Source organism: Aedes albopictus, chromosome 3 (assembly GCF_035046485.1).
Source record: "Aedes albopictus strain Foshan chromosome 3, AalbF5, whole genome shotgun sequence".
Classification (NCBI taxonomy): domain Eukaryota; kingdom Metazoa; phylum Arthropoda; class Insecta; order Diptera; family Culicidae; genus Aedes; species Aedes albopictus.
This window is the reverse complement of record NC_085138.1, coordinates 344,345,603-344,370,875: the sequence shown is the minus strand read 5'-3', so window position 1 is coordinate 344,370,875 and position 25,273 is coordinate 344,345,603. Positions and strand designations below refer to the sequence as shown.

Below are 25,273 nucleotides of genomic sequence, written 5' to 3'. Positions count from 1 at the left end.
GGTGGCGATGCCTCCCGCCACCCCATGCAACAACGGCAGCAGCAGTGCTGCTGATAAAACAAAACAAAAAGCCGTTCATTGGATCACTAATCGGTAAAAAATCAATAACTTTTTTCACGAGCATCCAATCGTTTTGCGGTCTTCGAAGGAAAGTTTCATAAATGATTTTTCTACAAGAAACATCGATCGATTTGAATTAAGGAGACAAGGGGCGACCTCTGGGATTTTATATCTGAAAGTGTAACTTTTCCCATAGTAAATCCTATGAAAACTATGAACCGCTTGCGCTAAATTATAGTTTCACCGATTGCGCTGAAATTTTGTACAGTTCATATGGGACCTAAATGGGATCTAAAAAGTCGACTGGAGCGAGAATTCATTTTTTCCATACAAGCGTGTCCCATACTAGTGCACATACTCCTAGATCTGTTACCACGCCACCTTCGGTACTTGCAACGTCGCTTTTGAGGTGCTCATCGTAATGCTGCCGCCACCTGTCGACCACCTCACGCTCGCTCGTGAGAATATTCTCGTGATAATCTCGGCACATGGCGGCTTGTGGCACAAAGCCTCTGCGTGAGCGGTTCAGCTTCTCGTAGAACTTTCGTGTGTCCTTAGCGCGGTACAGCTCTTCCATCGCTTCGCGATCTCGTTCTTCCTGCTGGCGCTTCTTCATCCGGAAGACTGAGTTCTGCCTGTTCCGCGCCTGTCTGTAACGTGCCTCATTGGCTCTCGTACGGTGTTGCAGCATTCTCGCCCATGCTGCATTCTTCTCGTTTTTCAACTGTTCACATTCGCCGTCGTACCAGTCGTTTCTGTGATTCGGAGTCGCGAAGCCTAGTGCTGTAGCCGAGGTACTACCTATGGCGGATCGGATGTCCCTCCAGCCATCTTCAAGTGTAGCTGCGCCAAGCTGCTCTTCCGTTGGTAGGGCCACTGCTAACTGCTACGCGTAGTCTTGAACCACTTCTACGTTACGCAGCTGCTCGATGTTGAGTCGTGGCGTTCGACTTCGACGCGTGGTGATAACTGTTGAAAGTTTTGAGCGCATGCATACAGCGACTAAGTAGTGATCCGAATCTATATTCGCACTGCGGTATGTGCGGACATTGGTTATATCCGAGAAGAATTTATCGTCGATTAGAACGTGGTCGATTTGATTTTCTGTTTGATGGTCGGGTGATCTCCAGGTGGCTTTGTGGATATCTTTGCGGGGGAAGAAGGTGCTTCGGACTACCATACCACGAGAGGCTGCAAAGTTTACGTATCGCTGGCCGTTATCATTCGATACGGCGTGCAGGCTGTTTCGCTCGATTACCGGTCTGTACATTTCCTCCCTTCCTACCTGCGCGTTCATGTCGCCGACAACGATTTTCACGTCACGCGGCGAGCAACCATCGTATGTTTGCTCTAACTGCGCGTAAAACGCTTCTTTCTCGTCATCAGGTCTCCCTTCGTGTGGGTAGTGGACGTTGATCATGCTCTAGTTGAAGAAACGGTCCTTAACTCTCAACATGCACATCCTTGCGTTGATCGGCTGCCACCCGATCACACGTTGTCACATCTCGCCCAACACTATAAATCCTGTTCCCAGTTCATTGGTGGTGCCACAGCTTTGGTAGAAGGTAGCCGCTCGATGTCCGCTTTTCCACACTTTATGTCCAGTCCATCAAAGTTCCTGCAACGCCACGATGTCGAAGTTGCGGGGATGTAGTTCGTCGTAAATTATCCTGTCACATCCTGCGAAACCTAGTGACTTGCAATTCCATGTTCCAAGTTTCCAATCGTAGTCCTTATTTCGTCGCGTGGGTCTGTGCCGATTGTATCCAGTCGTATTTTCTCCTATGTTATTCGCAATGGGGATTTTTACGGGTGGCTTATTGGGCCTACGCCAACACTCCTGTCTCGCCGGAGGGCCATCGTGCCAGTTCTGTTTAACGTCCCAACCAACACTAGGACGACCACACTGATGGGGCTACCACCTTGGATCTAGCTGGGCGTGGTGCAGCGTTTCTTACTCAACCGCTGGATGCCAGAACAGACGCTGTTTGAGCCGCACCTCCTTGGTGAACAGACGCTCAATTGGGACATGGTCTACTTCTCTGCTTATTAGCAATTCCACAGTTATTAATTAAGAGCTTTCTTTTCTAATGACCATCTTGTATTTGTATATCGTCAGGCACGAAAATGCACAAGGAATTCAAAAAGGAATTTCTGCGGAAACCTTTGAGAAATATCTGAGCAATTTTTCAAGGGATTCTTGGATAAATATATGATTGAATACTTCGACAAATATTTGAAGGGATCCATTATTGTATACTTTAATAAATCATTAGAAGAGATTTCTGAAAAAAAAAATCTCGATGTAATAGTTGCAAATTTACGTGAAAGAATCCTTGAAGGAATTCCTGATGGATTCATTCGTTGGAGGAATTTGTTAAGAATTCCTTTAAAAAAATCCAAGAACTCTTTTTGGGAATCACAAGAGGAATTCTCAAGGAATATATGTACATATAAAAAATATTTTTTCAGAAATTCAGGAGGTATCCCTGGAAAAAAAACGGTGGAATTGTTGAAGAAGGAAGAAGAAGGAAGGAGGATTTCTCGGAACAATACGTGGAGGAATTTTTTAAAGCATTTTTGTAGACATTTCTGCAGGAATTCTTGAAAAGAATCATTAGATGAATTCTTAAAAGAGCATTTCTTGTAGAAATAATGTGAGGGCCCCTCTAAATAAATCCTTGGACAAATGATGAAGAAATGTCCAATCACAATTTCTAGAGTAACTCCAGTGGAAATTTCCTCTAGAGCTTTTGAAGAAATTTTTGAATATATGTCTGTAGGGAGGATCATCAGTGAGAGTCAAAGTAGCAATCGTCGAGAAAACTCTCGAAGAGATCTCCGGAAAAATTCATAGTGAAATCTCTAGAAGAACCACAAGAGAAATACTTGTAATACAGTAAGAACCCGATTTCGTCAGCCCCATTTTGCGACGAACTTTTTGCTCTCATTTTTTTACGATCACATTTTAAGCAATTTATTAATATTTATCATCAAACTACAGATGAGATGCAAAACATAGAGGAATAATAAGTTTGAAAAACTGTTTATGAAAAAGAAGTTTTTGAAGAGAGCAAAAAATGTGTTTTGAAAAGGGGCTGATAAAATCGGGTCACTTATATATCTCCAGAAGTAATCTCTGAAACTACTCCATGGCCTGGCCATACATCCTAAATAGACAACCTCTAAGACATGTACAAAATTCTATATTTAAAATGTAAACGCAACTTAACTGTTTGATTACACTCAATTCTGTTTTTACACGATGGATACATCCGCGCAAAACAAAGTTCATGTAAAAAAAAATCGCGTAACTTCGGGAAATCGCGCAAAAAAAATCCAAGTGAATTTTTTTTAACGATTTGCCCTTTGGTAATTTAATCGCGTAAAAAAATCGTATAGCTTCGAAAAAATCGTGTAAAAACAGGATTGAGTGTACATACAAAAATGTTCACAACTTCAAAAGATCCAAGGACTTCTCGACAACTTCACTAAAGATCCGAACTTTCTAGGACGTCAAATTTATTAAATCTAACATATCAAAACGTTCGAAAGCAGTGAAATTGTGCATCATATTTGGCAACATTCGAGAACTTCAAGAATTATGAACAACTTTCCTGAACATATGAACTTTGTAAGTGGTCCGGATCATGAGATGAAGCATCTAAAAAAAACAATATCATCCCGTAATGGTAGAGGCCCTTATTATGAGTATCACCTCACGGTGAAAATCGATCACGGTGACACATTGCGAATCCACGGTGAAAAAGTTGTGGGTTAATCAAATGGGAATCACTTTCACCGTCCTTATTACCGGTGTCACTTTTTTGTTTTCACCGTGAATTGATACTCGTAATCAGGCCCGGAATTGCGTACCTCACTTTCCACCATTTGGGAGTAATTAGCTTGATGTACATATTTGAGAAAGACAAGGTGATTCATATATTGAAACATGTCAAAAATTGTGTTTTTTTTTCTAACAACAATGGTTCCATAGACCGATTAATTTACGCACCAAATACTACCCAAAAATATCGTTTAGTTACACTTTGTATTTTAACAACTATAACTGAGTTTGTTACAACGTTGATAAAAAGATGATCTAATCACATTTAAATTTATTGTAACTAACTTTGTTATAATTGTAATTATAATTATGAAACTTGTTTTCAAACCGATTCCAACTAATATTTCTAAATATAACAAACCATGATATAGATATCAACCGTTGATATAATTACGTTATCTTTTTGTTATGCCTTTCTGATCAGGTTTCTCCCCTTCATCAGCCATCAACAAGTGCTAGCTTGTTCTCTCTGCAGCTTTGTTAGACTTCTTTTTCTACCCAAGTAACAATGATAGCTGAATAAGAGCTTATTCAGCCATTTTTTTTAAATCAAGGTTAAAAGCGGTTTATTCAGCTGTTGTACAGCATAAATGTTTGTTGGGTAGAGCCGAATACCATTGACGGGGCACGTATTTGGCTGCTCTGGTTCTTGTTCGCTCTATTGCGGCCTCTGCTTCACTGCGTTCCTCAATCTTCTGCCATGCTGCATCAGTAATCTACTCTTTTCGCTGATTGCGCAGATCACCGAGTTTATTCTCGCTGGTTTCAATAAGGCATTCTCAATGACCGTACACTGCTTTTCTATGCTGCCACCTTCCGGAACGTCAACGAACGATCTCTTCACTATGCATACCCGTTAGAGTGAGTCAAAGTTGTATGGAGAAACTTTAAATTTGATCGTATCAACCCGGAACAAAGCTTTTTCATTCTATGTTAGCGTCCAAAACAACTGTACAAAATTTGGGAGCGGTTGGTTGCGTCCCCGTATTCCGCATTGCGATGGAAATTTGTGTGGAAGTTAGTGTAGGAAAACGTACTTTTTTGCATTTTACTCATAAGCTGAATTCTTTCGTCTAATTCCATGTAACTAATGACGTTAAAGTATAGCTTAGGATATGCCGAAAAACTTTGCCAAAGACCGCAAAGTCATCCGACGCTTGTGAAAAAAATTATTCTCTTGGTAACTTAGGCCAAAAATTGAGAATTTATTATTGATGTTATTCCTTCACATGTTAAGAGTAGTAATCCTACATTATAGAGATCTGCGGAAGCGGCCATTGTGAGCCAATCGTGCAGAGAGAAACGTCAAAGTGTGAGCCAAACGAACATGTTTATTGTTTGTAGGAATGCGTCGTTCGAACGGTATTGGAATCAGAACTAAACAAATTATAATTATTTACTTTTGATATCGATGAATTGATGGCATATTAAATTGTAGTGAAAAAGATAATAATTAATTAATTATGCTTTCAAGTACTCATGTTCATGTAGAAACTTTTGTATCTTCTTTTCACGTAAAACCTTAGATTGCTGCTGCTTGATTCACTTCTACTGATATGATTAGCACTGCTCTTTGCAATGCATTTCATATTTTTTCGATTGCGCTGCTATTTTTTCCAAAATTTTGTAAAATAAAGCTCGACCATTAATTAGCAATCGTAAACAAAACAACTTGCACCACACAAAGTCACGCACAAAATTTGAACATCTAGCTTTGTGGCAAGTGTTGGAAGCAGTTGTAAACAAAACAAACAGCGTTGCCGATTCGTCATACAAAACTTCCGCTCATCTCTATATAGAGGATTTCTAGTTAAGAGGAAACAAACCATCATCCTTTACCAGAAAATCAAAAGCAGTTTTTTCGCTGAAATCACAACCAATTTCAATGAAAATATATCACTGTACTCTACTCAGCATCAGGATAACAGTGAAATAATTTTCATTGACGGTTTTTTGGATTTCTAGGAAGAAAACTGCTTATGAATAATTGATGATTGCTGATGACTGAATGATGGTTATTTGAGCCTTAAATGTTAAGAACCACCGGGCAATCTGTACGTTATATCATTTTTCACAAGTGTTGGATCACTGTGCGGTCTTTGGAAAAGTCACTTAGTCCCAGGATTTTGAGTTTCATGCGCTGGGATTCGTGGGCAAGTTTTGCCAACTTGGCTTGCAGAGCTAACATTCCATGTTCCATTTCTTGGCCGCATGAACATTAGATGACCGTATAATTCGTAGTTGCTACTCCGTTACTGACTAGAACAATGACAACTGTACAGGGAACCAAAAGATGGGGCCTGTATGTAGAACCCTCAATGTCCACTTTATATTGTCAGTACCTGCGCCGACCACGTCCTTACACGGTCATCAGGGAAGGGAAGGAATGTTAGTGACATTCCTACGTTGACGTTGCTACTAGAGACCGTTTGTACCTCCGCATCACCACGTTTGTCATAGGAAGAAAGTTTGTTAGTGGGAGAAGGTAGATTGTTGCATAGATTAATTTGAAGTTAACGGTCTTCTTCTGGTATTCTCATGAATTTTACTACATTTGTAGGTCTCCGGCATTCGTAAAACTTTAGGGAACGTTTATAAATTACGTCACGCTTTGAGGAGGGAGGGGGGGTTCAACAAAGTGTGACGACCCATACAAAAATTTCAGAGGTCCCATACAAAAAGTGTGACATAGGGGGGAGGGGGGTTGAAAATGTTCGATTTTTGCGTGACGTAATTTATGGACGTTCCCTTACCAACCCAACGCAGTCCTACCGTGTTTACATGTTCATTGTTTTAGTGAATGTATTTTTTTGCAATTTCTCATCGTAATAGGCTGTTTTACCTTACGCAAATCTGACAGGAAAAGGCCTACTTTCCCACACCAAATAAACAGTGCTGTAATGGTTCATTACAGCACTGATTTGCGTTGCGTAATAAACCATTACAGCACTGTTTTCAGTTTTGGTCAACTTCTTGATGCTTTGTGGACGCAGTTTTGAAAAAATTTGACAACTGCACAGTATAACCTGTTATGTTCAGATTTTCTTAAACATGGTTATGAACATCAGTGTGCAGTTTGATGAAAAAGTTTTGTTAAAAACTATCCTCAAGGGTAATTTATGAAATTGCAAAAAACGTTGTACGCAACTCGGTGCAGAACTCGATTTTTCCAGCACTCGTCGTAATTATCCAACTCGGCAAGCCTCGTTGGATAAATGTACGACTCGTGCTGTAAAAATCGTCATTCTGCACCTTGTTGCGTAAACTACTATTTCCACAAGTATTAATGCAATGTTTTTGTTTCTCTTTCAGGTATGACTATGCTAAAAAAAGGATTTATCATCACAGTAAATGCTAGTAATTGAATACACGAGCAGTAAGTAACACCGAGTAGATATTAACAATTGTGTTAACTAGACAATTTTGTAAAAAAAATATATATACAAAAATTTACAATATGCCATAATCTGCATATTTTGGTTTCCTCCAGCTAAGTATGCAAAGCTCAAAATTTCCATCCGCTTGAAATTGTATAACCACCACCATGTAACATTTCAATGCACCCGACTGCATCATTCCCCAAACGACAAACCAAAGTGCACGTAAAACTCAGTTAATAGGCCACCTTCATTGCATTACCGGCATTAAATGCCAATAACATTCCTGTGCAAGTCGGCCCCGGCCGGCGTGGTGCGGCTCTCGGCAGCGCGGAATGTCCGCTCCAATTAGCTTCAAAACCTCCGAAGGCGTCTATGGCATCGTCGCGTGGTTGTTGTGGTCTGGACGAGATGCAGATGATTGTTTTGTGTTGTTGCGAATTGCGCGTTATGTAACGGCGAAGGCCGCGCCGTCCATCCGGCGATGACGACGCGAAGGTGAGTAAGAAAAAGGGGAAATAAAACCACCAGAGTGTTCCTATCAGATGCACTGTTTTTCTAATAACCTTTAATGAGCTGCGAGTCGAAGTCAGTGGAACACAATCAGTGGAGCTTTCTTCTTCACGGTTACTTCTTTTTGGCGCCCTTCTTACCAGAGGCCTTCTTTTTCGGCTTCTTCGAATCTTCCGCCTGCGGAGGCTTGAAATCTTCAAACTCGGACTCGATCACCTGAACGCCTCGGGTTTCCTTCGGTCGCTTTTCCCGCATGGGTCCTTTCGGGGTCCTCAGTTCCAGCTCAATCTGATTACCGCCATTCTGGGATCTGGTAGTCTTGTTCTTACCCAACTTCAGTACGAAAACGTCCACGTTCGGATCGTGCCAACCTTTCTTGCAAATTTCGATCCCGCAAGGATGCACCGAGTGAGGCTCCTCCGGGTCTCGAGTTTGCATACAAATCGATCGAGTCGCATCTGGCCGCTTGCGGTAGTCTTCTGCGCAGATCGGACGCTTTTGTTTGCACATCATGAAGTCGGCCGACCACTGGCGGGCAGGGTACTTGAGGTTACCTCGGATGACCGGGAGCCGGCAGGCGTTCTCTTCCCGTTGGACGTACCGTTCTTCCAAGGCGTAGATGCCTTCCGGCAGTTTAAGGGAAGTCTACGACGACGAAAAGTTAAACAGATGACCATTAGTTCAGAGTTTAGAGGTTCAAGGTTAGAAAAATCGTTTGTAGGTTTTTCAAAAGCACTTACCCAACATCCTTTGGTACAGCTGTTATCCTGTTCATCATCCAGCATGACCTTGATCTCTGAGTCCTTCTCCACCCGAATGGAAATTGCATTCCCATTCATTTCAGCGGTGTACTCATCGTACGGCGCGCACACTTCCTCCTTGCTACACACCGATCCAGGTGGCGTCGGAGGAAGTGAGATCATGCTTGGCGGTTTCTCGCATTCCTCGCACATCACCGGATGAGGATGGGCCACCTCGTCGAACGCTACGCACTTCATGAACTGTTCTTCGCCTTCCTGATCGGTCATCTTGAAACACGTTACTCCCGGTTGATCATCCTTGGCACCGAGCTTAACCTTCTGATTAATCCGGGTTCCCAGACATGAGATCCGGACGGTCACTATGACACACCCCCGGACGACCTCCTGTTCGTCCCTCAGAGGATACAGCGACCGGATGGTCTCCGAAACGGGGTAGTTCTTCTTCGACACCGAGTCGTCCGACAAGGCCGTCCCGATCGATATCTCCGATCCTCGCCTGCCGTTGACGTTGTCAAAGTTCTTCGCCAGATTGTCCAAAAGTTCATTCGCGGGCTCCACCCACTTCCCCAAAACCTTTTTGCCTCCATCTTTACGCTTCTCCAATGCGGAAATCTCAAAGCTCAGCTCGTTCTCCTTCAACCCGTCGACATTCAGCGTGAACATGCAGTTTTCGCCCAATTTGGCCGAACTCTCGTCCAGCTGGGACCCGAAGTCCTTCTCGCAAACTTCGCAGCGAGCCAGATTGGACAACTGAAAGCGAATGCATCGCTCCGGACAGGTTGGGGACGATTCGGATTCTCCGGCTTCCTCATCCGTTGGTTGCGGCTGAACCTCTTCAGGAGGTGGCGATGACGAACCGCCCAGCTGTTCGGCTGAGAACATCTGCAAGTCTTCCACTATCAGTTCCACCATGAAGATCCGGTTGGGGGCCATTTTTTCTAGATAAATTTTCAACGAAACCAGATACAAAGTTTTGGATTTGGATAAATTTAATTTGAAAAATTGGAATTTGGAATGGTAGCGGGAATTTGAACTTGATTCTGTCCCAAAAGTTTCTAGAATAACTATTTTGACATGACTTTGCAACGCCTACTTTTTAAATCGTGATCATCAATCGATGGAAATAAATTATTCACATATGCAATGTCCTAGCTTCTAGCTTTGCGATGTTTAATTCGTCCAATTTGTGCAGAAATTTGCAGAACTTCATCCAGAGATTATTTTGGAAAATCCTCTAGATATCTAATCAGAAATTATTCCAGGAGTTATTTTAAAAAACACGCTCAGAGATATTTACCTTCAAAAATTCTTGAGAAGGTTTTCCAAAAAAAAATCCCAAAATTTCTGCAGAAATTCTACCAGAGATTGCTAACATATTCTTTCAAATGTTTCCCCTGCAGAAACATTCGCCAATTTGCTTCAGATTCGAAATAACTTCAGCATATTTTTAGGAATCTTCAAGAGCTCCTCTAAAAAGCCTTCCTGTGTTTTTTTTTCAGAATCACTTTGAATATTCTTTTGGAAAATCTTGCACAAAAGTGTTTTTATAAATTCCTCCAGAAATATATTTTTCCTTATAAAAACAACAATTTAGAATTTCTCAAAAATTCCGGCAAAAATTCTTAAGACAATCTTTTAAGGATTTTTTAAGATATTCCTTCAAAAACTTTTTACTCATTTATCCAAAGATTCTTTATTTTAGATTTTTTTTCAATCATTGCTATAGTCAAAATATTTTCCAAAGATTCTTAAAAAAAACTTGCTTCAAATCCTTTCAAATTTGCTCCATGCATTCCTTTAGAAATCATTCCAGAGCAAGCTCCAGGGATTCTTTCGGAAAGCCTCCCAAAGTTCCTTCAGAAACTGATCCAGGAATTCCGTTTTCAAATCTTCCAAGGATTCCTTAGGAAATTCTCCTGGGGTTCCCTCAGGTAATCCTTCAGATTTTTTTTTAATTTCTCGAAGAATTTCATTTGAAAGTCTTCCATGGATTATTTCAGAAATCTTCTGGGGATTCCATTGAAAATATCTCCAGGGATTCTTTCAGTAATTTTTCCAGGCATTCTGCATTTTTGGGAAGATCAGAAATTCCTACAGTTGTTTCTTCAGAAAATCTTTCTGGAATTCCTTCGGGAATTTGTACAGATATTTCGCTATGAATTCCTCTAGGGATTCTTCCACGTCTTCAGGAATTTCTGCTTTTTGCATGTTTTTAGTGATTCCAACAGAATTCCTTTAAGAGTCTCTATAATAATCATTCTACGAATTTCTGAAACATTTTTTTTTTTGAAAATTTTGAAGAGATTTTTCTAGAAAAAATAAAATATTAATCCACCTAGTGGTGATAGTGCCTTTCGCACCGAATGTGTACTCATGATCTTTCCGTCGACGTGATAAATACTTTATTTTTAAAAGCCCAGTTTCGTGTTTCAAAGGAATCACTCAAGAAATTTCTTGACCGATTCCTGGTAGAAACTTTCTACAATGACTACCATTTGAATTGTCATTTCTTCGCAACTGTTCACTGCGATCGGAGAAAATACGCTTTCTTGAGCAATTCAGGCAAGGAATTTCCCATGCATCAAGATAGACCGAGAAATTCCTCCTGATCTGCAAACAGTTCTAAAAGCGAGAATTTTATCCAAGCCATCATCGAATTGGGAAAACTTATTGATGGCACATATTCCGACGTTATGTTCAACGTAAAGGCAGAACTGAAAAATTAGTTGACTGCTTTACCACTTTCACTATCACTGGAGGCCGATCAATATCGAGACGATTTTAACGAGCTAAAATATAACTTTTTCACTACCACAGATCACTTTGCAGTCTTTGACAATTTTTTTTCTGCACATTTTAGGCTTATTTTATTATCATTGGATACTAGATTTATGTCAAATTTGACCAAAACATACAAGCAAGTGGAACTTTATTCATACTAAATCCAATTCAAATTTCAACCACATTACAGAGCGCGAAGGCGCAACCAGTCGGGTCAAAATTTTGCGCAGTAATTTTAGACGCAAAAGAGGATTGAAGTGCTCAAGGGTTGTCAACATGTTGTTCTCTTACACCACATATTTACACATATTGGCCACCTCCGGCGGGACACCCGAACACTACTGGTTTAGATAAGGTCTGAGACTATTTTCCTGCTTAGTCTTCGTCAGCTTATAGAAAATGCTACTGGTTCAGCTAAGGTCTGAGACTATTTTCCTGCTTAGTCTTCATCAGCTTATCGAAAATACCACGGTTTGATGTGTCGCATGTATGGGTGTGGTTCACTATTACATTTGGCTACTTCCGGCGGGACACCCGGATCCGGTTCCGGAACACTACTGGTTCAGCTATGGTCTGAGACTATTTTCCTGCTTACCGTTCATCAGGTTATCGAAAAAGCCCCTATTTGATGTGCCGCATGCATGGGCTTGTTTAAGTTTTATATTTAGCCACTATCGGTGGGACACCCGGAACCGGTTCGGATACGGTCTGAGAATATTTTTCTGCTTAGTGTTCATCAGCTTATCGGAAATGCCACGGTTTAATGTGTCGCATGCGTGGGTGTGGTTGACTTTTATAATTGGGACACCTGGAACGGGTTCCGGAACACTACCGGTTCAGATACGGTCTGAGACTATTTTATTACTTACCGTACATCAGGTTATCGAAAAAGCTACTATTCGATGCGTCGCATGCAAGGGTTTGGTTAAATTTTAAATTTGGCCATTTTCGGCGGGACAGCCGGAACTGGTTCCGGTCCCGGCACTGGTTCCGGAACACTACTGGTTCAGATATGGTCTGAGGATATTTTCCTGCTTAGTGTTCATCAGCTTATCGAAAATGCCATGACTTTTGAAATTCTTTTAAAGCTATTCCAAGAGATTACTTTATGAATTCCACCAGCTTTCCCAAGAAGTTTTTCATGTACTCCTTTAGGACTATCTTCAGAAAAGTCTGCTTTGTGCAAAGAATTCGTTAATCCTTCAACTAATATTTTCAAATATAATTCCAGGAATGTTTTGAAGAGTTTTTCCAGAGATTTCTCCAGAAATTCGTCTAGAGGTTTCCTCAAAAATTCGACTAAAGATTTCTCTTGAGATTTCTTCAGAAATTCATACGGTGAATTGATTTTAAAATATGTTTAAATGTCCCATGTAACCAAAAGTTCAGATACGAGGGTACTTAATAAGCTAAGCCGCTTGTTCTAATCAGAATAATTTTTAAGTAATTTTGCTACTTGAAAGTTCACATAAGGTAGCTGGATATCCATCTAAGCAGCTTCTGACAGAACTCTGACAAAATTCATGTAGTAACAAAAACGTATTTTTCAGGTTCACACCTTGCGATTCATGTCTGAAATTGTGTCTGAGTGATACTAAATATTTTCACACACGTTGCTCCTATGTAGATTTGAACTGGATCCTCCTGCGTGACAGCCTTTTGAGTGCTGACTTACTGCTGCGCTGCTAAAGACACTTGACAAAGTGAAGCTAACTTCCTTACTGTACAAGTCTGCAAAACTAGCTGCTGACAGAAAATCGATTCAAGTTAGACTTCCCCCGCTGTTCACTCGATCGTGACTGTAGTAATGTAGTTGAGCGTAGGGCCAAGGGCGTAGCTAGCTTTTCGGTCAGAGGGGGGCTAACCCTTAGCAAATTTATACGCAAAGCGATGAAATAAATTTTAATAACATTATAGTCTAAAAGCATTATATAACCCTTCAGCAGTTATGCTGTTGTATTTTGTACAATACGTTGTAAAAGCTCGCCTGATATACACAAATCAACGTGGTGCTGGTAGTGGTGATCCATTTCTGGAACATCAAGAATTTTTATTTACTCGTGCATTATTTTGCAATGATTTTTTTTGTTAAACATTAATAAGAAATTAAAGCTGAACTATTTTGAAAATTACGAACGCTTTTGAGGACTCACTTAGAATTTCCTGGTTCCTGTTTGCGTTCTTTTTTAATTATCTGCCAATATTATTCGCTGGAGGAATTCCTCCTGAAATTCTCGATGTATTTCAAAACAAAAATCATCAGATAATCCTGGAGAAGTTCTTGGGAACATACATCCCTGAAAAGATGATTGAAGGATTTCTGAAATTTCCGACGGAACTCCTGAATAATTTTTTGGAGAGAACCTGAGAGGAATTTCAGAAGAATTCCTGGACCAATCCCCGAAGAAATCTCTGGAAGACTCCCTGGCTAAATCCTTGAAAAAATATCTGGATAAATCCCTAGAGCAATTTCTACAGTAATGCCTGAAGTAAGCCTAGTAGAATCCCTGGAGGAATTCCCAGAGAAGTCCCTGGAAGAATTTCTGAAAGTATACCTGGAGGAATGCCTGGATAAATTATGGGAGGAATACCTAGAGAAATTTCTTAAGAGATTTCATGAGGAAATCCTAGATAAATTTCTGGAGGATTCCCTAGAGAAAATTCCGGAGAAATTCCTAGTAAAAATCAGAAGAAAGGAATTTCTAGAGAAAATCTTAGAGAAATTTCTGAAGGAACTCTTGGAGAAACCCCTGAATAAATTTCTGGGAAAATCTCTAGAGAGAATCCTGGAGGAATGCTTGGAGAAATTTCTGAACAAATTCCTGGCGTAATACCTAGAGAAATTCTTAGATGAATTCTTGGAGCAATCCCTGGAAGAACTTCTATATGTTCCTGGTGAAATCTCCAAAGGAATTCCGTGAGGAATTTTCTGAAAAAAAAACCTTAAAGAAATTCCAGAAGCATTTTCTGGATGAATCCTTTGAGGAATTTCTTGATGATGTTCTGGGAATATCCCTGGAGAAATTCGTGGAGAAATCCCTGAAAATCTCTGGAGGAATTCCTGGAGGAATGTCTGGAAGAATCGCTGTAAAATTCCTGAAAGAATTTCCTGGAAGAATCTCTGAAGCAATCACTAGAGGATTTCCTAGAGAAATACTTGACATAATTTCTAAAGGATGTCTAGGAGCAATTCCTGGATGAATTCCTGAAGAAATTCCTGGGGTATTTCCTGGAGGGATGGATTCCTGGTGAAGTTCTTGGAGAAATTCCTGTAGGAATGCCTGGACGCATTCCTAGTGGTTTTCCTGTGGGAATTGCTGCAGGAATCTCTAGAGGAATTTTTGAAAGAATTACTGGATGAGTTTCTAGAGGAATCTCCAGAGGAATTCTTGGGGATTTCTATTTCTGTTATTTTTGCCATTTCTGAAAAATCCCTAAAATCCTTGAGGAATTTCTAGCGGAATTCTCTGGAGGAATTCCTGGATAAATCCTCGAAGGAATTCTTGAAGGAATCCCTGAGGAAATCCTTGAAGAAGTTTGTGGAGAAATCCCTGAAGAAATCTCTGGAGGAACTCCTGGAGGAATCCCTGAAAAATTCCTGGAGAATTTCCTGGAAGAATTTCTGAAGGATTTTCTGGAGGAATCCTTGGAGAAAATTCTGGAGGATTTCCTGAAGGAATCCCCGGAAAAATCCTTGTAAATTCATGGAGAAATCTCTAGGGGAATCCCTGAAGCAATTCCTGATGGAATCTCTGGAGAAATGCCTGTAGGAATCCCTAGAGGAATTGCTGACATTATTTCTAAAGGATGTCCAAGACCAAATCCTGGAGGAGTTCGTGAAGAAATTCCTGGAGTAATTTTTGAAGGAATGCCTGGAATCCCTGAAAAATTCCTGGAGAATTTCCTGGAAGAATTTCTGAAGGATTTTCTGGAGGAATCCTTGGAGAAAATTCTGGAGGATTTCCTGAAGGAATCCCCGGAAAAATCCTTGCAAATTCATGGAGAAACCTCTAGGGGAATCCCTGAAGCAATTCCTGATGGAATCTCTGGAGAAATGCCTGTAGGAATCCCTAGAGGAATTGCTGACATTTTTTCTAAAGGATGTCCAGGACCAAATCCTGGAGGAGTTCGTGAAGAAATTCCTGGAGTAATTTTTGAAGGAATTCCTGGAGGAGTTCCAGGATAAATTCCTGGATAAAATCTTGTAGGAATTTTTAGAAGCATTCCTGTGGGAATTGCTGGAGTAATCCATGATGAAATTCCTGGAGGAATCTCTAGAGGAATTTTTGAAACAAATACTGGATGAGTTTTTAGACAAAACTCCAGAGGAATTCTGGGAGATTCATATTTCTATTTCTATTATTGTTCTATTGCTAAAAGAATCCCTTGAGAAAATTTTGGAGGAACTTCTAGTGGAATATCTGGAGGAATTCCTCGATAAATCCTCGCAAAAAAATCCTGAATGAATCCCTGGGAGAATCCTTGAAGAAATTTGTGAAGAAATCCCTGGAGGATTCCCTAGAGAAACTGCTAGAGGAATTCCTGAAAAATTCCTGAAGGTATTCCTTCAGGAACTTCCTGGAAGAATTTCTGAAAAAAATCACTAGAGGATTTGCTGGAAGATTCCTTAGAGGAACTTCTGGAGGATTTCCTGGAGAAATCTTAGAAATTTTTCCTGGAGAAATCCCTGAAGCAATTCATGAAGAATTCTCAGTAGAAATTCCTGGAGAAATGCCTGGAGGAATTTGAAAAAATCCTGAGGGAATTCCAAGAAGAATTTCTAGAAAAAATCCCCGGAAGATTTTTTGGAAAAAATCCTGGAAAAATGGTTGATATGATAACTGAAAAATGTTCAGGAGCAAATCCTAGAGAAATTACAGGAGGAATTCCTGAAGAAACTCTTGGGGTAGTTCCTAGAGAATTTCCTAGAGAAGTTCCTGGATAAAATTCTGGAGGTATGCCCGGAGGAATTCCTTGAGATTTTCCTTTGGGAATTGCTGAGGCAATCCTTGAAGGAATTCCTGGAGGAATCTCTGGAGGAATTCTTGTAAAAATTACTGGATGTATTTCTGGGAGAATCTAATGCGAGAAATTTCTGAAAAGAAAACCCTCAGAAATTTCTGGAGAAATTTCTAGAGTAATTTCTGGAGAAATCCTTGAAGGAACTTCTGATGGAATCCCTGAGGGAGAAATTTGGGATGGGATCCTTGGAGAAATTTGAAGAGAAATCCCTGGAAAAATCCCTAATGAAGTTCCTGGATGAATTTGAGTGGAATTCCTGGAGGTAAATCTGGAATAATTCTTAGAGGAATTCCTGGAAAAATTCCAGAACGTATTCCTAGAGAAAATCCTGGAAGAACTCCTAAAGGAATCCTTGAAGGATTTCCTGGAGAAATTTCTGGATGAAATGCTGACATAATTTATGAAGGAATGCCTTGATTAATTCTTGGTGAAGTTCCTGGAGGAATCTCTGAAGAAATTCCTGGAGTAATTTCTGAAGAAGTTTCTAGAAAAGACCCTGGAATAAATCCTGGAGGAATGCCTGCATGCATTTCTGCAGGAATCCCAGGAAGAATTCCTGAAATAATCCCAGGAGAAACTTCTCCGGGAGGAATTTCTGGAGGAGTCCCTAAAGTTATTTCTGGAGGAATATCTGGTAGAAATCCTGGAGGAATCACTGAAAAAAATCTAGAGAAATCTCTGCAAGAATCCAAGGAAGTATCATTGGGAGAATGCCTAGGAGAGTTCCTGGTGGAATTCTTGGAGGATTCCCTGAAGTAATTACTGGAGAAAAATTTGGAGGAGTTCCTGTAAGAGTCTCTGGAAAAAAAATCCTTGGAGGAATCCCTTGAAAAATTCCTGGATGAATATCTGTAAGAATTTCTGGTGGAATTCTTGGAAGAATCCCGGAAGCAGTTACTGGAGGGATCTCTGGAGGAATGACTGGAGGAAGTCCTGAAGTGCTGAATGCATTGAGGAAACTCTGGAGCATTTCTTGGCATCTCTGAAAAAAAAAATCTTGTATGAATTCTTGGAGGGATCTCTGGAGGATATCCTAGAGGAATGCCTGTAGGAATTCCTGAAGGAATCTCCAGAGGAACTCCTGGAGAAATCTCTAGTGGAATTTCTGGCGGAGTTTCTGAAGGAATCTCTAGATGAATTCCTGGAGAAATTTTTAGATAAATTCCTGCAGGAATTCATTGTGGAATCCCTGGAAAAATCCTAGAGAAATTCCTGAAGAAATTATTGAATGAATCTCTTAAGGAATACGTAGAGGAATACCAGGAATAATTCCTTAAGAAATCGCAGATGGAATTCTTGGAGAAATTCTGAAGCAATCCTGAGAGTTTTTGAAGAAACTTTAGAAGGAATCCCCGGAGTAATTTTAAGTGGAATTCCTAAGTGAATCCTTAACCCTTCAGCGCGCGCGCTGTTGTAAAAAGTACAACACCACCAAAAAACCTCGCTCGTTGTATACAACGTGCGCGCGGTGCAGTTTCGGTTGCTTGATGGCGCGCGTCCTGGAAGGTTAAACAGCTCATGTGGGAAGTACTGGATTAATTACTGGAGGAGTTCCTGAAAGAATTCCAAGAATTCCAACTTCCCGAAGGAGTTTTTAAATGTGTTCCTGGGGGAATCCTTGTAAAATTCAAAATAATCCCTGGAGTTGTTCCTGAAAGAAACACAGAAGAAATTCCACTCTGGATAAATTCTTGAAGGAAAACCTGGAGGAATTCTGATGCCCAAAAAATCCCTGGAAAGCGTTCTCAACAAAATCCTGGACAAATTTCTGTAAAAAAGATATGGAGTAATCCATGTCTCAGGGTGTCCATCCATCCGGGAAATACGGGAAAACCGGGAAAAACCCGGGAATTCGAATTCACCGGGAAAAATGCGGGAAAAACACGGGAAATTGTAAAAGGCACCGGGAAAATTTGTACGGTGTCTGTCTGTAGTGCATTAGTGACAAGAAAGTCTTAAATAAATTGATAGCAATATTAACAAGCCGGCAAATGCTGACTATTTCTATAGGCATGCAGCCTCTCAGATATTTTAGTAGTTTTGATCTTGGATCTCGATAAATTCATGTGAAAGAAATCTGAATACTTCTTAGGTGAAATTTTTCAGATTTCTGGAAGATTTCCCGAAAAACTTTTTTAATCTTGCTTTGAAAATTCTAACAGCAAAGTTGTAGCGAAAATATCGAAGAAGTGCATGAAGGCCCTCTCGGATTTCCTGGAGAACTCGGTTAACCTGCAGATGTTACTTCCGGCAAAGAGATTTTAACGTTTGAAAAAAAAATATGTAAGTTCCTGGAGGAGTTCTCGTGACATTCTTAGTGAAACTCTATGTAATTTCTACCAAATCCCTAAAATTTGATCACTTCTTTGGCGGAAGTCAAGGAAAAAAATCTTGAAAAATGCCTGAGAGAATTCACAGCAAAATCGTAGCTACCCCTTTTGCACAGAGTCTTGGAGGAGCTTTAGGCAAAATTCAATTAAAAATCTAAAGAGTGAGTAACACAGGAAATTATAGCGAATATTAAAAAAAAAAAACTACTCCTGAAAGACTCTCTGATGGAATCCTCTAAGATTTTTAAACAAATTTCCTGAGTACAATAGCACTCAATGGAATCTTCAACGGAATTTGTGAAGAAATATTTGAAAGTTTGAAAAATGTGACTTTCTGGAAGCTCTACTCGAACCCCCGAAAGAGTATCCTATAGTCCCTGATATTTTTCGGAAATATTAGACAAACACAGATTTGTAAAAGAATTTGTAGGTTTTTTGAAGACGGAGTATTTCCTGAAGGAAGAAATGTTGGATGTATTGGAGAAGAACTCTTTTTTTTTCATAAAATTCTGAGAAGAGCGGTGTCAAGAGATTTGGAATTTAACAAAACAAATGTTTAAAATGACGATGGAAACAAAACAAAAATTTGTATGAAGATGTTCACAAAATGTAGCAAATAATTGATACAAGATTTTGCGCAGGCACTGTGACATCCATTTTAATAATATTTTCATATAGACTCCATTTCCTTGTTATAGAAAGGACCTTTTAAACAGACTTCCATCTTAGACCGACTTTTCGATCCATCCAAGCATAACACCCTCTTCGAATGAGTGTAATCAGTTTTCCCGGGCAGACGAGAATATCAAAACCGGATCTCAAATCGAACAATTTTTCACGTCGTATCTCTATGTGATTTTGATGTGTTGTTCAAAGATTTAATGAATATCGCACGAACAACTTAAAGTGATATGAATTTTTGTTCTTGTCGAAACATATGAATATTGTTACATAAATAAGAACAAATTTATTTCTTCTGACCGAATGGAACACAAAGACCCATAGAGACGGTTTAATGTTAGTGAAATGCCATGTGCCCCTTTCTGAGCTGTGAAAACGAAGAACCTTATGCTCATATTCCCCTCATAATATTGTCTGATTTGTTCACCTTTTTCCTTTAAAACAAATTGCCATCTCCACACTAAATTTTGATATTATTTCTGCTGTTCTAACTTTTATCTCAATCAAACCAATATCAGTTTTTGTTCTTCAGTAATCCATTTAGTTATAACTGAATGTGTTATTCGTTAGATTTTCTCACCTACTCGGGTTGTACTTTTAATTCCGCCCTCTAATATTAGAAAGCGGAATTAAAAGGAAAAAAAAGGATTACACTCATTCAAAGACTTCCATGTTAATTTTTATTATTATTGTGAAAATGTTCGTCATTATATGCCTTGTGTTAATGTGTTGTAGATAAATGCAAATGTTTATATTGTAATAGTAATAAGTTCAACCAAATCAGTCTGTACAATCACTATGTGTTGAAGGCGTTGTAAATAAATAAAATTGATAAAAAAAATTAATATGTAAGAAAGGGAAATTAACGTGGCGGATTGTAGAGTTACTTAGTTTTTTTAATCACGATTTTTGAAGTCGGGAAATCTTAAAACCTTCTATCAAGTTATAGACGAACTGCACAGCAAAAAAATATGAAAGTTAAACAGCACGTAAATTGAAGATCAACACACTAAAAAAATCTCAATTTTAATAGTGACACAATTGATCGAACTGCCAGAAAAAGCTTTGACATAAACATAAATGTGCCACATTTTTACACTTTTTATGACGTACGTATTAAGTTGATATTGTTTGAGTTCTTCCAGCCATAATTGTAAATCACAGAACTGATAATTTAGTTCTCTATGCTGTAAATTTACGCGATATGTTACAGAAACATAATGTTTACTGATGTTGAACTGTCAAACAGCACCTTACAAAATCAGATGAAGACTGCAGACTGCATTGGAAATTTCTAGATTGAGTTTAAATAAGGGCGAAAGTAACATGAGAGAGTTCTCTTCATCGACTCTCTCTTCTGCAAATTAAAGTGACAAGATGCAAATTCAATCGAACTTTTTTACATTTAGACGCTAGATTGCATCGCAACCTAGCGATTTATGACCAAAAAGTTCAACAATACTTGCATCTTGTCACTTTAATTTGAAGAAGAGAGAGCCGATGAAGAGAACTCTCTCATGTTACTTTCGCCCTTATTTAAACTCAATCTAGATTTGTTTATTACGAAGGTGAAACAGCATGAAAACCTCTCATAAATTTAACCCCGGAGTGAGCCAGAAACTTGGAAATGACAATCCGTTGCCATCAGCCGATGCAGTGATAAACGAAAACAGCCACGCACAGTCAATCAAAAGGCGGCTTTGTGTGCTTGGCTGCGATGACGGCCAGTGCATACATACACGCAGCAGTGACGACGCGACGGCCGAACTGGCAAGTTAGTTTATGGTAGAAGTTGTACATCTTCGACTGCCTTCTCTTCAGCGTGATGAGTCAGCCGAGAGAGCAAGATCGAAAACTGACACTATGAGGATCGAAGTTCGATTCCCGAATGGAACTTTTTGCATTTTTTTTTCATTATTCGGTGCTATAAATATCACAGTTCTCAATCATGTATACAAGCAGCCGACGCGCTGAGCTGTTGCGGTAAAATTACACGAATCAAACATTTTCCGTTTCAAGTAAAAATAAGATCGCACACAATTTTGCGTCAAATGTGTTGCTTTTATATGTCGGACTTATATGACACAAAATTACAAGATTTTTTCGAAGTGTGTACTTTTACTGTCAAAAGTTAAACTTCAGGACAGTTTGGACGACCCGTGATGTCCCAAAGGTTCATAACAATATATAGTAGACTTCAGATTGGTCCAATTCTCATTGTTAAATATGCAACGATACTCAGTATATCAGATATGGCTACTGTTACGAGTGTAGACCTGAAGTTCTGAACTCCAAGATAGTTAGGCTGACTTGAAATATACCTTATATAGGGTCTCTTAATAAATCCAGTTTAGAAGACCCTGAATGTCCCCCATAATAATATAAAGTATACTTCAGGTTGGGCCAGTCACCGCGATTGATTATGAAACGTTACTCAGTATGTCAGATATAGCTGATATTACGAGTGTAGACTTGAAGTTCTGAACTCCAAGATAGTTTGGCTGACCTGGAACATTCCCATAGTGTCTCTAAATGACATTTGAGATTTCAAGAGCTTCACAGACCTCAGCAGATTATACTCTGCTATTATTTATGGCGAAAACCCATAAAGTTGTTCTTGTAGATTTGAATGACTTCGTTATAGAACAGTTTGGACGAACCTGAATCTCCCAAAGGTTTATAATAAACAGGTATACTTCAGATTGATCCAGTAACCACGGATAAATATGCAACGTTACTCATATAGCAGATGCGGCTGTTGTTACGATTGTAGACCTGAATTTCTGAACTCCAAGGAGTTTGGCTGACCTGGAATATCCCTGTAGTGTCTCTAAATAGTCGGCGTTAAGTCAGACCGGACCATCTGTTTTCCAATGATTTCGAGAAAATGTCCTGCAAGCACATGAAATTTCAAATCTGTGGTATTATTTTCAGAAATATTATTATTCTTTTTTGTAATGACACATCTGCATCAAAATTACGTCGAAAATTTCAGGTTAAACGAATTCCTCAGCTTATCTTTACCTGCCCGAAAAACCGCGTAGTCCACACTGACTGAACGTCGACCAAATGACATTTGAGATTTCAAGAGCTTCGCGGATCCCAGCAGGTTATGCAATATTCACATGTTTATGGTGAAAACACATAAAATTATACTTGTAGATTTGAAGGACTTTATTATAAAACAGTTTGGACGATCCTGAATGTCCCAAAGGTTTGTAATAAGCTGGTAGACTTCATATAACTCCAGTATCTGCGGTTGTTTTTGCAACGTTACTCAGTATAACAGATATGGCTCTTGTTATGAGTGTAGACCTGAAGTTCTGAACACCAAGGTAGTTTGGCTGACCAGGAATATCCCTATAGTGTCTATAAATACATTGTAGATGTCAAGAGCTTCACTGCTTTTATTTATGGCGAAAATGCATAAAGTTATTCTTGTAGATATGAAGGACTTTACTATAGGACAGTTGGGAACACCTAGAACATTCCAGAATATAAAACACTTTTTGATATTCTTGACGAAGGTTAAATAAATACATATGAAAGTAACACATATACAGCCGTTTCTATGTTGGGGTAATATATGACTCCTCCGGCTCCAAAGGGTTAATCAAGTTTTTCATCGTTGTCCGAATTATTGTCACTTTTCTTTTCTTAAATGGGATGTTACGACGCACTAAACGTGTATTCAAGAAACACAGTTCAATTTACTATGCCCCCAATTGCAAAATTTTAATAACAGACTTTGCACAAATTCATACGTACCCCGTGGCACACTGAACTGAAAGCATTTACCAAATGCACACCCCCCATTTCTCCACTATTCAAATTTCTTCCAAAGTCCATACCGCGTTGCCAAACACTCTCAGCAACACAGAATAAGTATAGCGTTCGTTTCCAGCCATTCAGGGGGCTGGGGTAGTCGTGGACACCCACTCGCATGCTGCCCCCTAAACGCCATAATTAGGTACAAACCGAGAGCTCCCCTGAGGAGCTCTGGCTTCTTGCATATGGCAATGTCACCCTCTCGCTCGATCGATCGATCCATCATGATCGCGCTGCACTCGTTAATTGGAACTTAATTTTCATTCGACCACGATCGCGTCCACTAGGGTAAACAGGTATAATATGCCCCCCCTAAGCAGAAATGGCAATATATCTAAAATTGGCGCCTTATTCCATCTATTGTCCACTGCAAATCGTTGTTTCTAAAGTCAGTGAAGTGTTGCATGAGAACTTTACCTCTGGAGGGGCGGCTATGGAAGCTTTGAAACGTTTTCAGATAACGTTCCAAAATTTACCTTATCAAAACAAACGGGGCAATACGCCCCATCAAAAGAAAAACGTCCAGCCCCGTGATAAAACTGTACCAGAGGATATTTCCACCACATGCTTATCCTAGGAGGGTCTTTTGACAAGTGTTTAACTGCATAAAAGTTGCAAAATAACATAAGCGAACAGAACTGGCTTCGTTTACAATAAAGCCAGCTTGCAAGAGGTAAAATATTACGCCAAAAGCCTCGATTTCAGACTTTTTGATATTTTTATTGCTTTTCTATACCAATCAACTAACGGCTCAGCTTGATGGCATTTAATCATCAATATTCAAGATTTCCAATCGATCCCACCTGCAAAAAGCGCTTAAATCGCTAGAAAATGAAGGGGCCCCCCGGTGGGGCGTATTATACCCTTTTACCCTATATGTACAGCAACCGCCGGCGCCGTGCATGGACAATTTTTGATCGATCTGGTTGAGAAATGCATCCCCCGCTGGTTGCTGGCTGCAAGCTGTATTGTCGTCGTCCGCGGCGCAGTACGTCAGCTGGGCCGGGGGTTCTCCCTTGTGAATTCCGAATGGTCTGACTCAACACGCGTCAATCAAACCTCCCAAGAAGCGCAAGCGGCGATGATGAGGCACAAATTAATTGAATTACGCTCATTTGGGGTTTGGGTGGTGGTGATGGGCACGTAGGCAGTTATCGGAATCTGCTACCACCCCACAACTCGGGCTGACGAGGTGCGTAATTACTCCCCGTTCAGGAGTGTGTAGGATGGGTAGCTTTGGATTCACCGGGGGATCTTGCATAATCCCCCAAACAGCAACGCGATCGTCATCGTCGTAGGGAATGGCCCATCCTCCAGCGACCTCCAACTGCACCAATGCAATGCAATCAGGTCGTCCGCTGTTGCTGCGTTGAGGTTCGCTTCGCATACCAACTTTGAACTAGATGGATTCCAATCGGTGGCCTCGACTGTCATCGGCTGTTGAAGGGTCTAATTAGGGGGTGATCATCGAAATGCGGCGACGGCGGTCCGGCCGCAGAGCAATGCTTGAGCAAGATGAGTTTGATTTATTGGATTGTTTCTTCTATAATAGTGGAGGAGGTCTTCACTGGAGTTGCATCAACTTGAATTAGATGGGGCTTCTTCAGATTCGATCAAGCACTTGAAATCGAGAGTGGCCTCCACGGACGGTGCGGATGGTCTCCTCGAATTGGTGTGGTTGAATTTGGTAAGGTCATGAGCGGTTAGAAATTTGGTAGATCCTTAGCTAAATTGTTTAAATTGATATTTCGTTACGGAGGTATTTTATAAAGAATGATGAAGCAAAGGTACAAAGGAAATTTAATAAGCTGCAACAAGTAGGTAATCATGTTTCCATTGAATAGATTCTTCATTTGAAACCTTTTTTTTTGCAAAACCATTTTGGAGTGTTTTGTAACTGCCGACTAGCTCAGTAGGGCAGCCTCCCTGAGACTCCCTGAAACAACATCTCAGGGTCGGCATGTTTCTTGACCAGCTAATCGCAGGCAGGGGATCTTCGCACAACTGTAGTACATAAAAACCCACGTCACGTTACATATACACATTTATTTCCGGACTTTTCCGGCCACTTTC

At 40.1% G+C, this 25,273-nt stretch overlaps 2 protein-coding genes across 2 annotated transcripts in view; one reads left to right on the top strand and one right to left on the bottom strand.

Moving 5' to 3' along the window:
- The window catches only part of LOC109421941 (peroxidase), a 127,507-nt gene that overhangs the window by 52,310 nt on the left and 49,924 nt on the right, over positions 1-25,273 (top strand). The window lies entirely within an intron of this gene.
- LOC109421942 (uncharacterized) lies at positions 7,818-9,665 on the bottom strand. Its single transcript, XM_019696578.3, has 2 exons — positions 8,538-9,665; positions 7,818-8,442 (listed from the first exon to the last, which is right to left on the bottom strand). The coding sequence occupies exons 1-2, from the start codon at positions 9,489-9,491 to the stop codon at positions 7,912-7,914; spliced, it is 1,485 nt and encodes a 494-aa protein (XP_019552123.3). The 5' UTR covers positions 9,492-9,665; the 3' UTR covers positions 7,818-7,911.

Coding starts and splice junctions, on each gene's coding strand:
- LOC109421942 (XM_019696578.3), bottom strand. CDS start 9,491: ATGGCCCCCAACCGGATCTTCATGGTGGAACTGATAGTGGAAGACTTG. Junction 8,443..8,537: donor GCTGTACCAAAGGATGTTGG/GTAAGTGCTTTT, acceptor TCGTCGTCGTAG/ACTTCCCTTAAACTGCCGGA.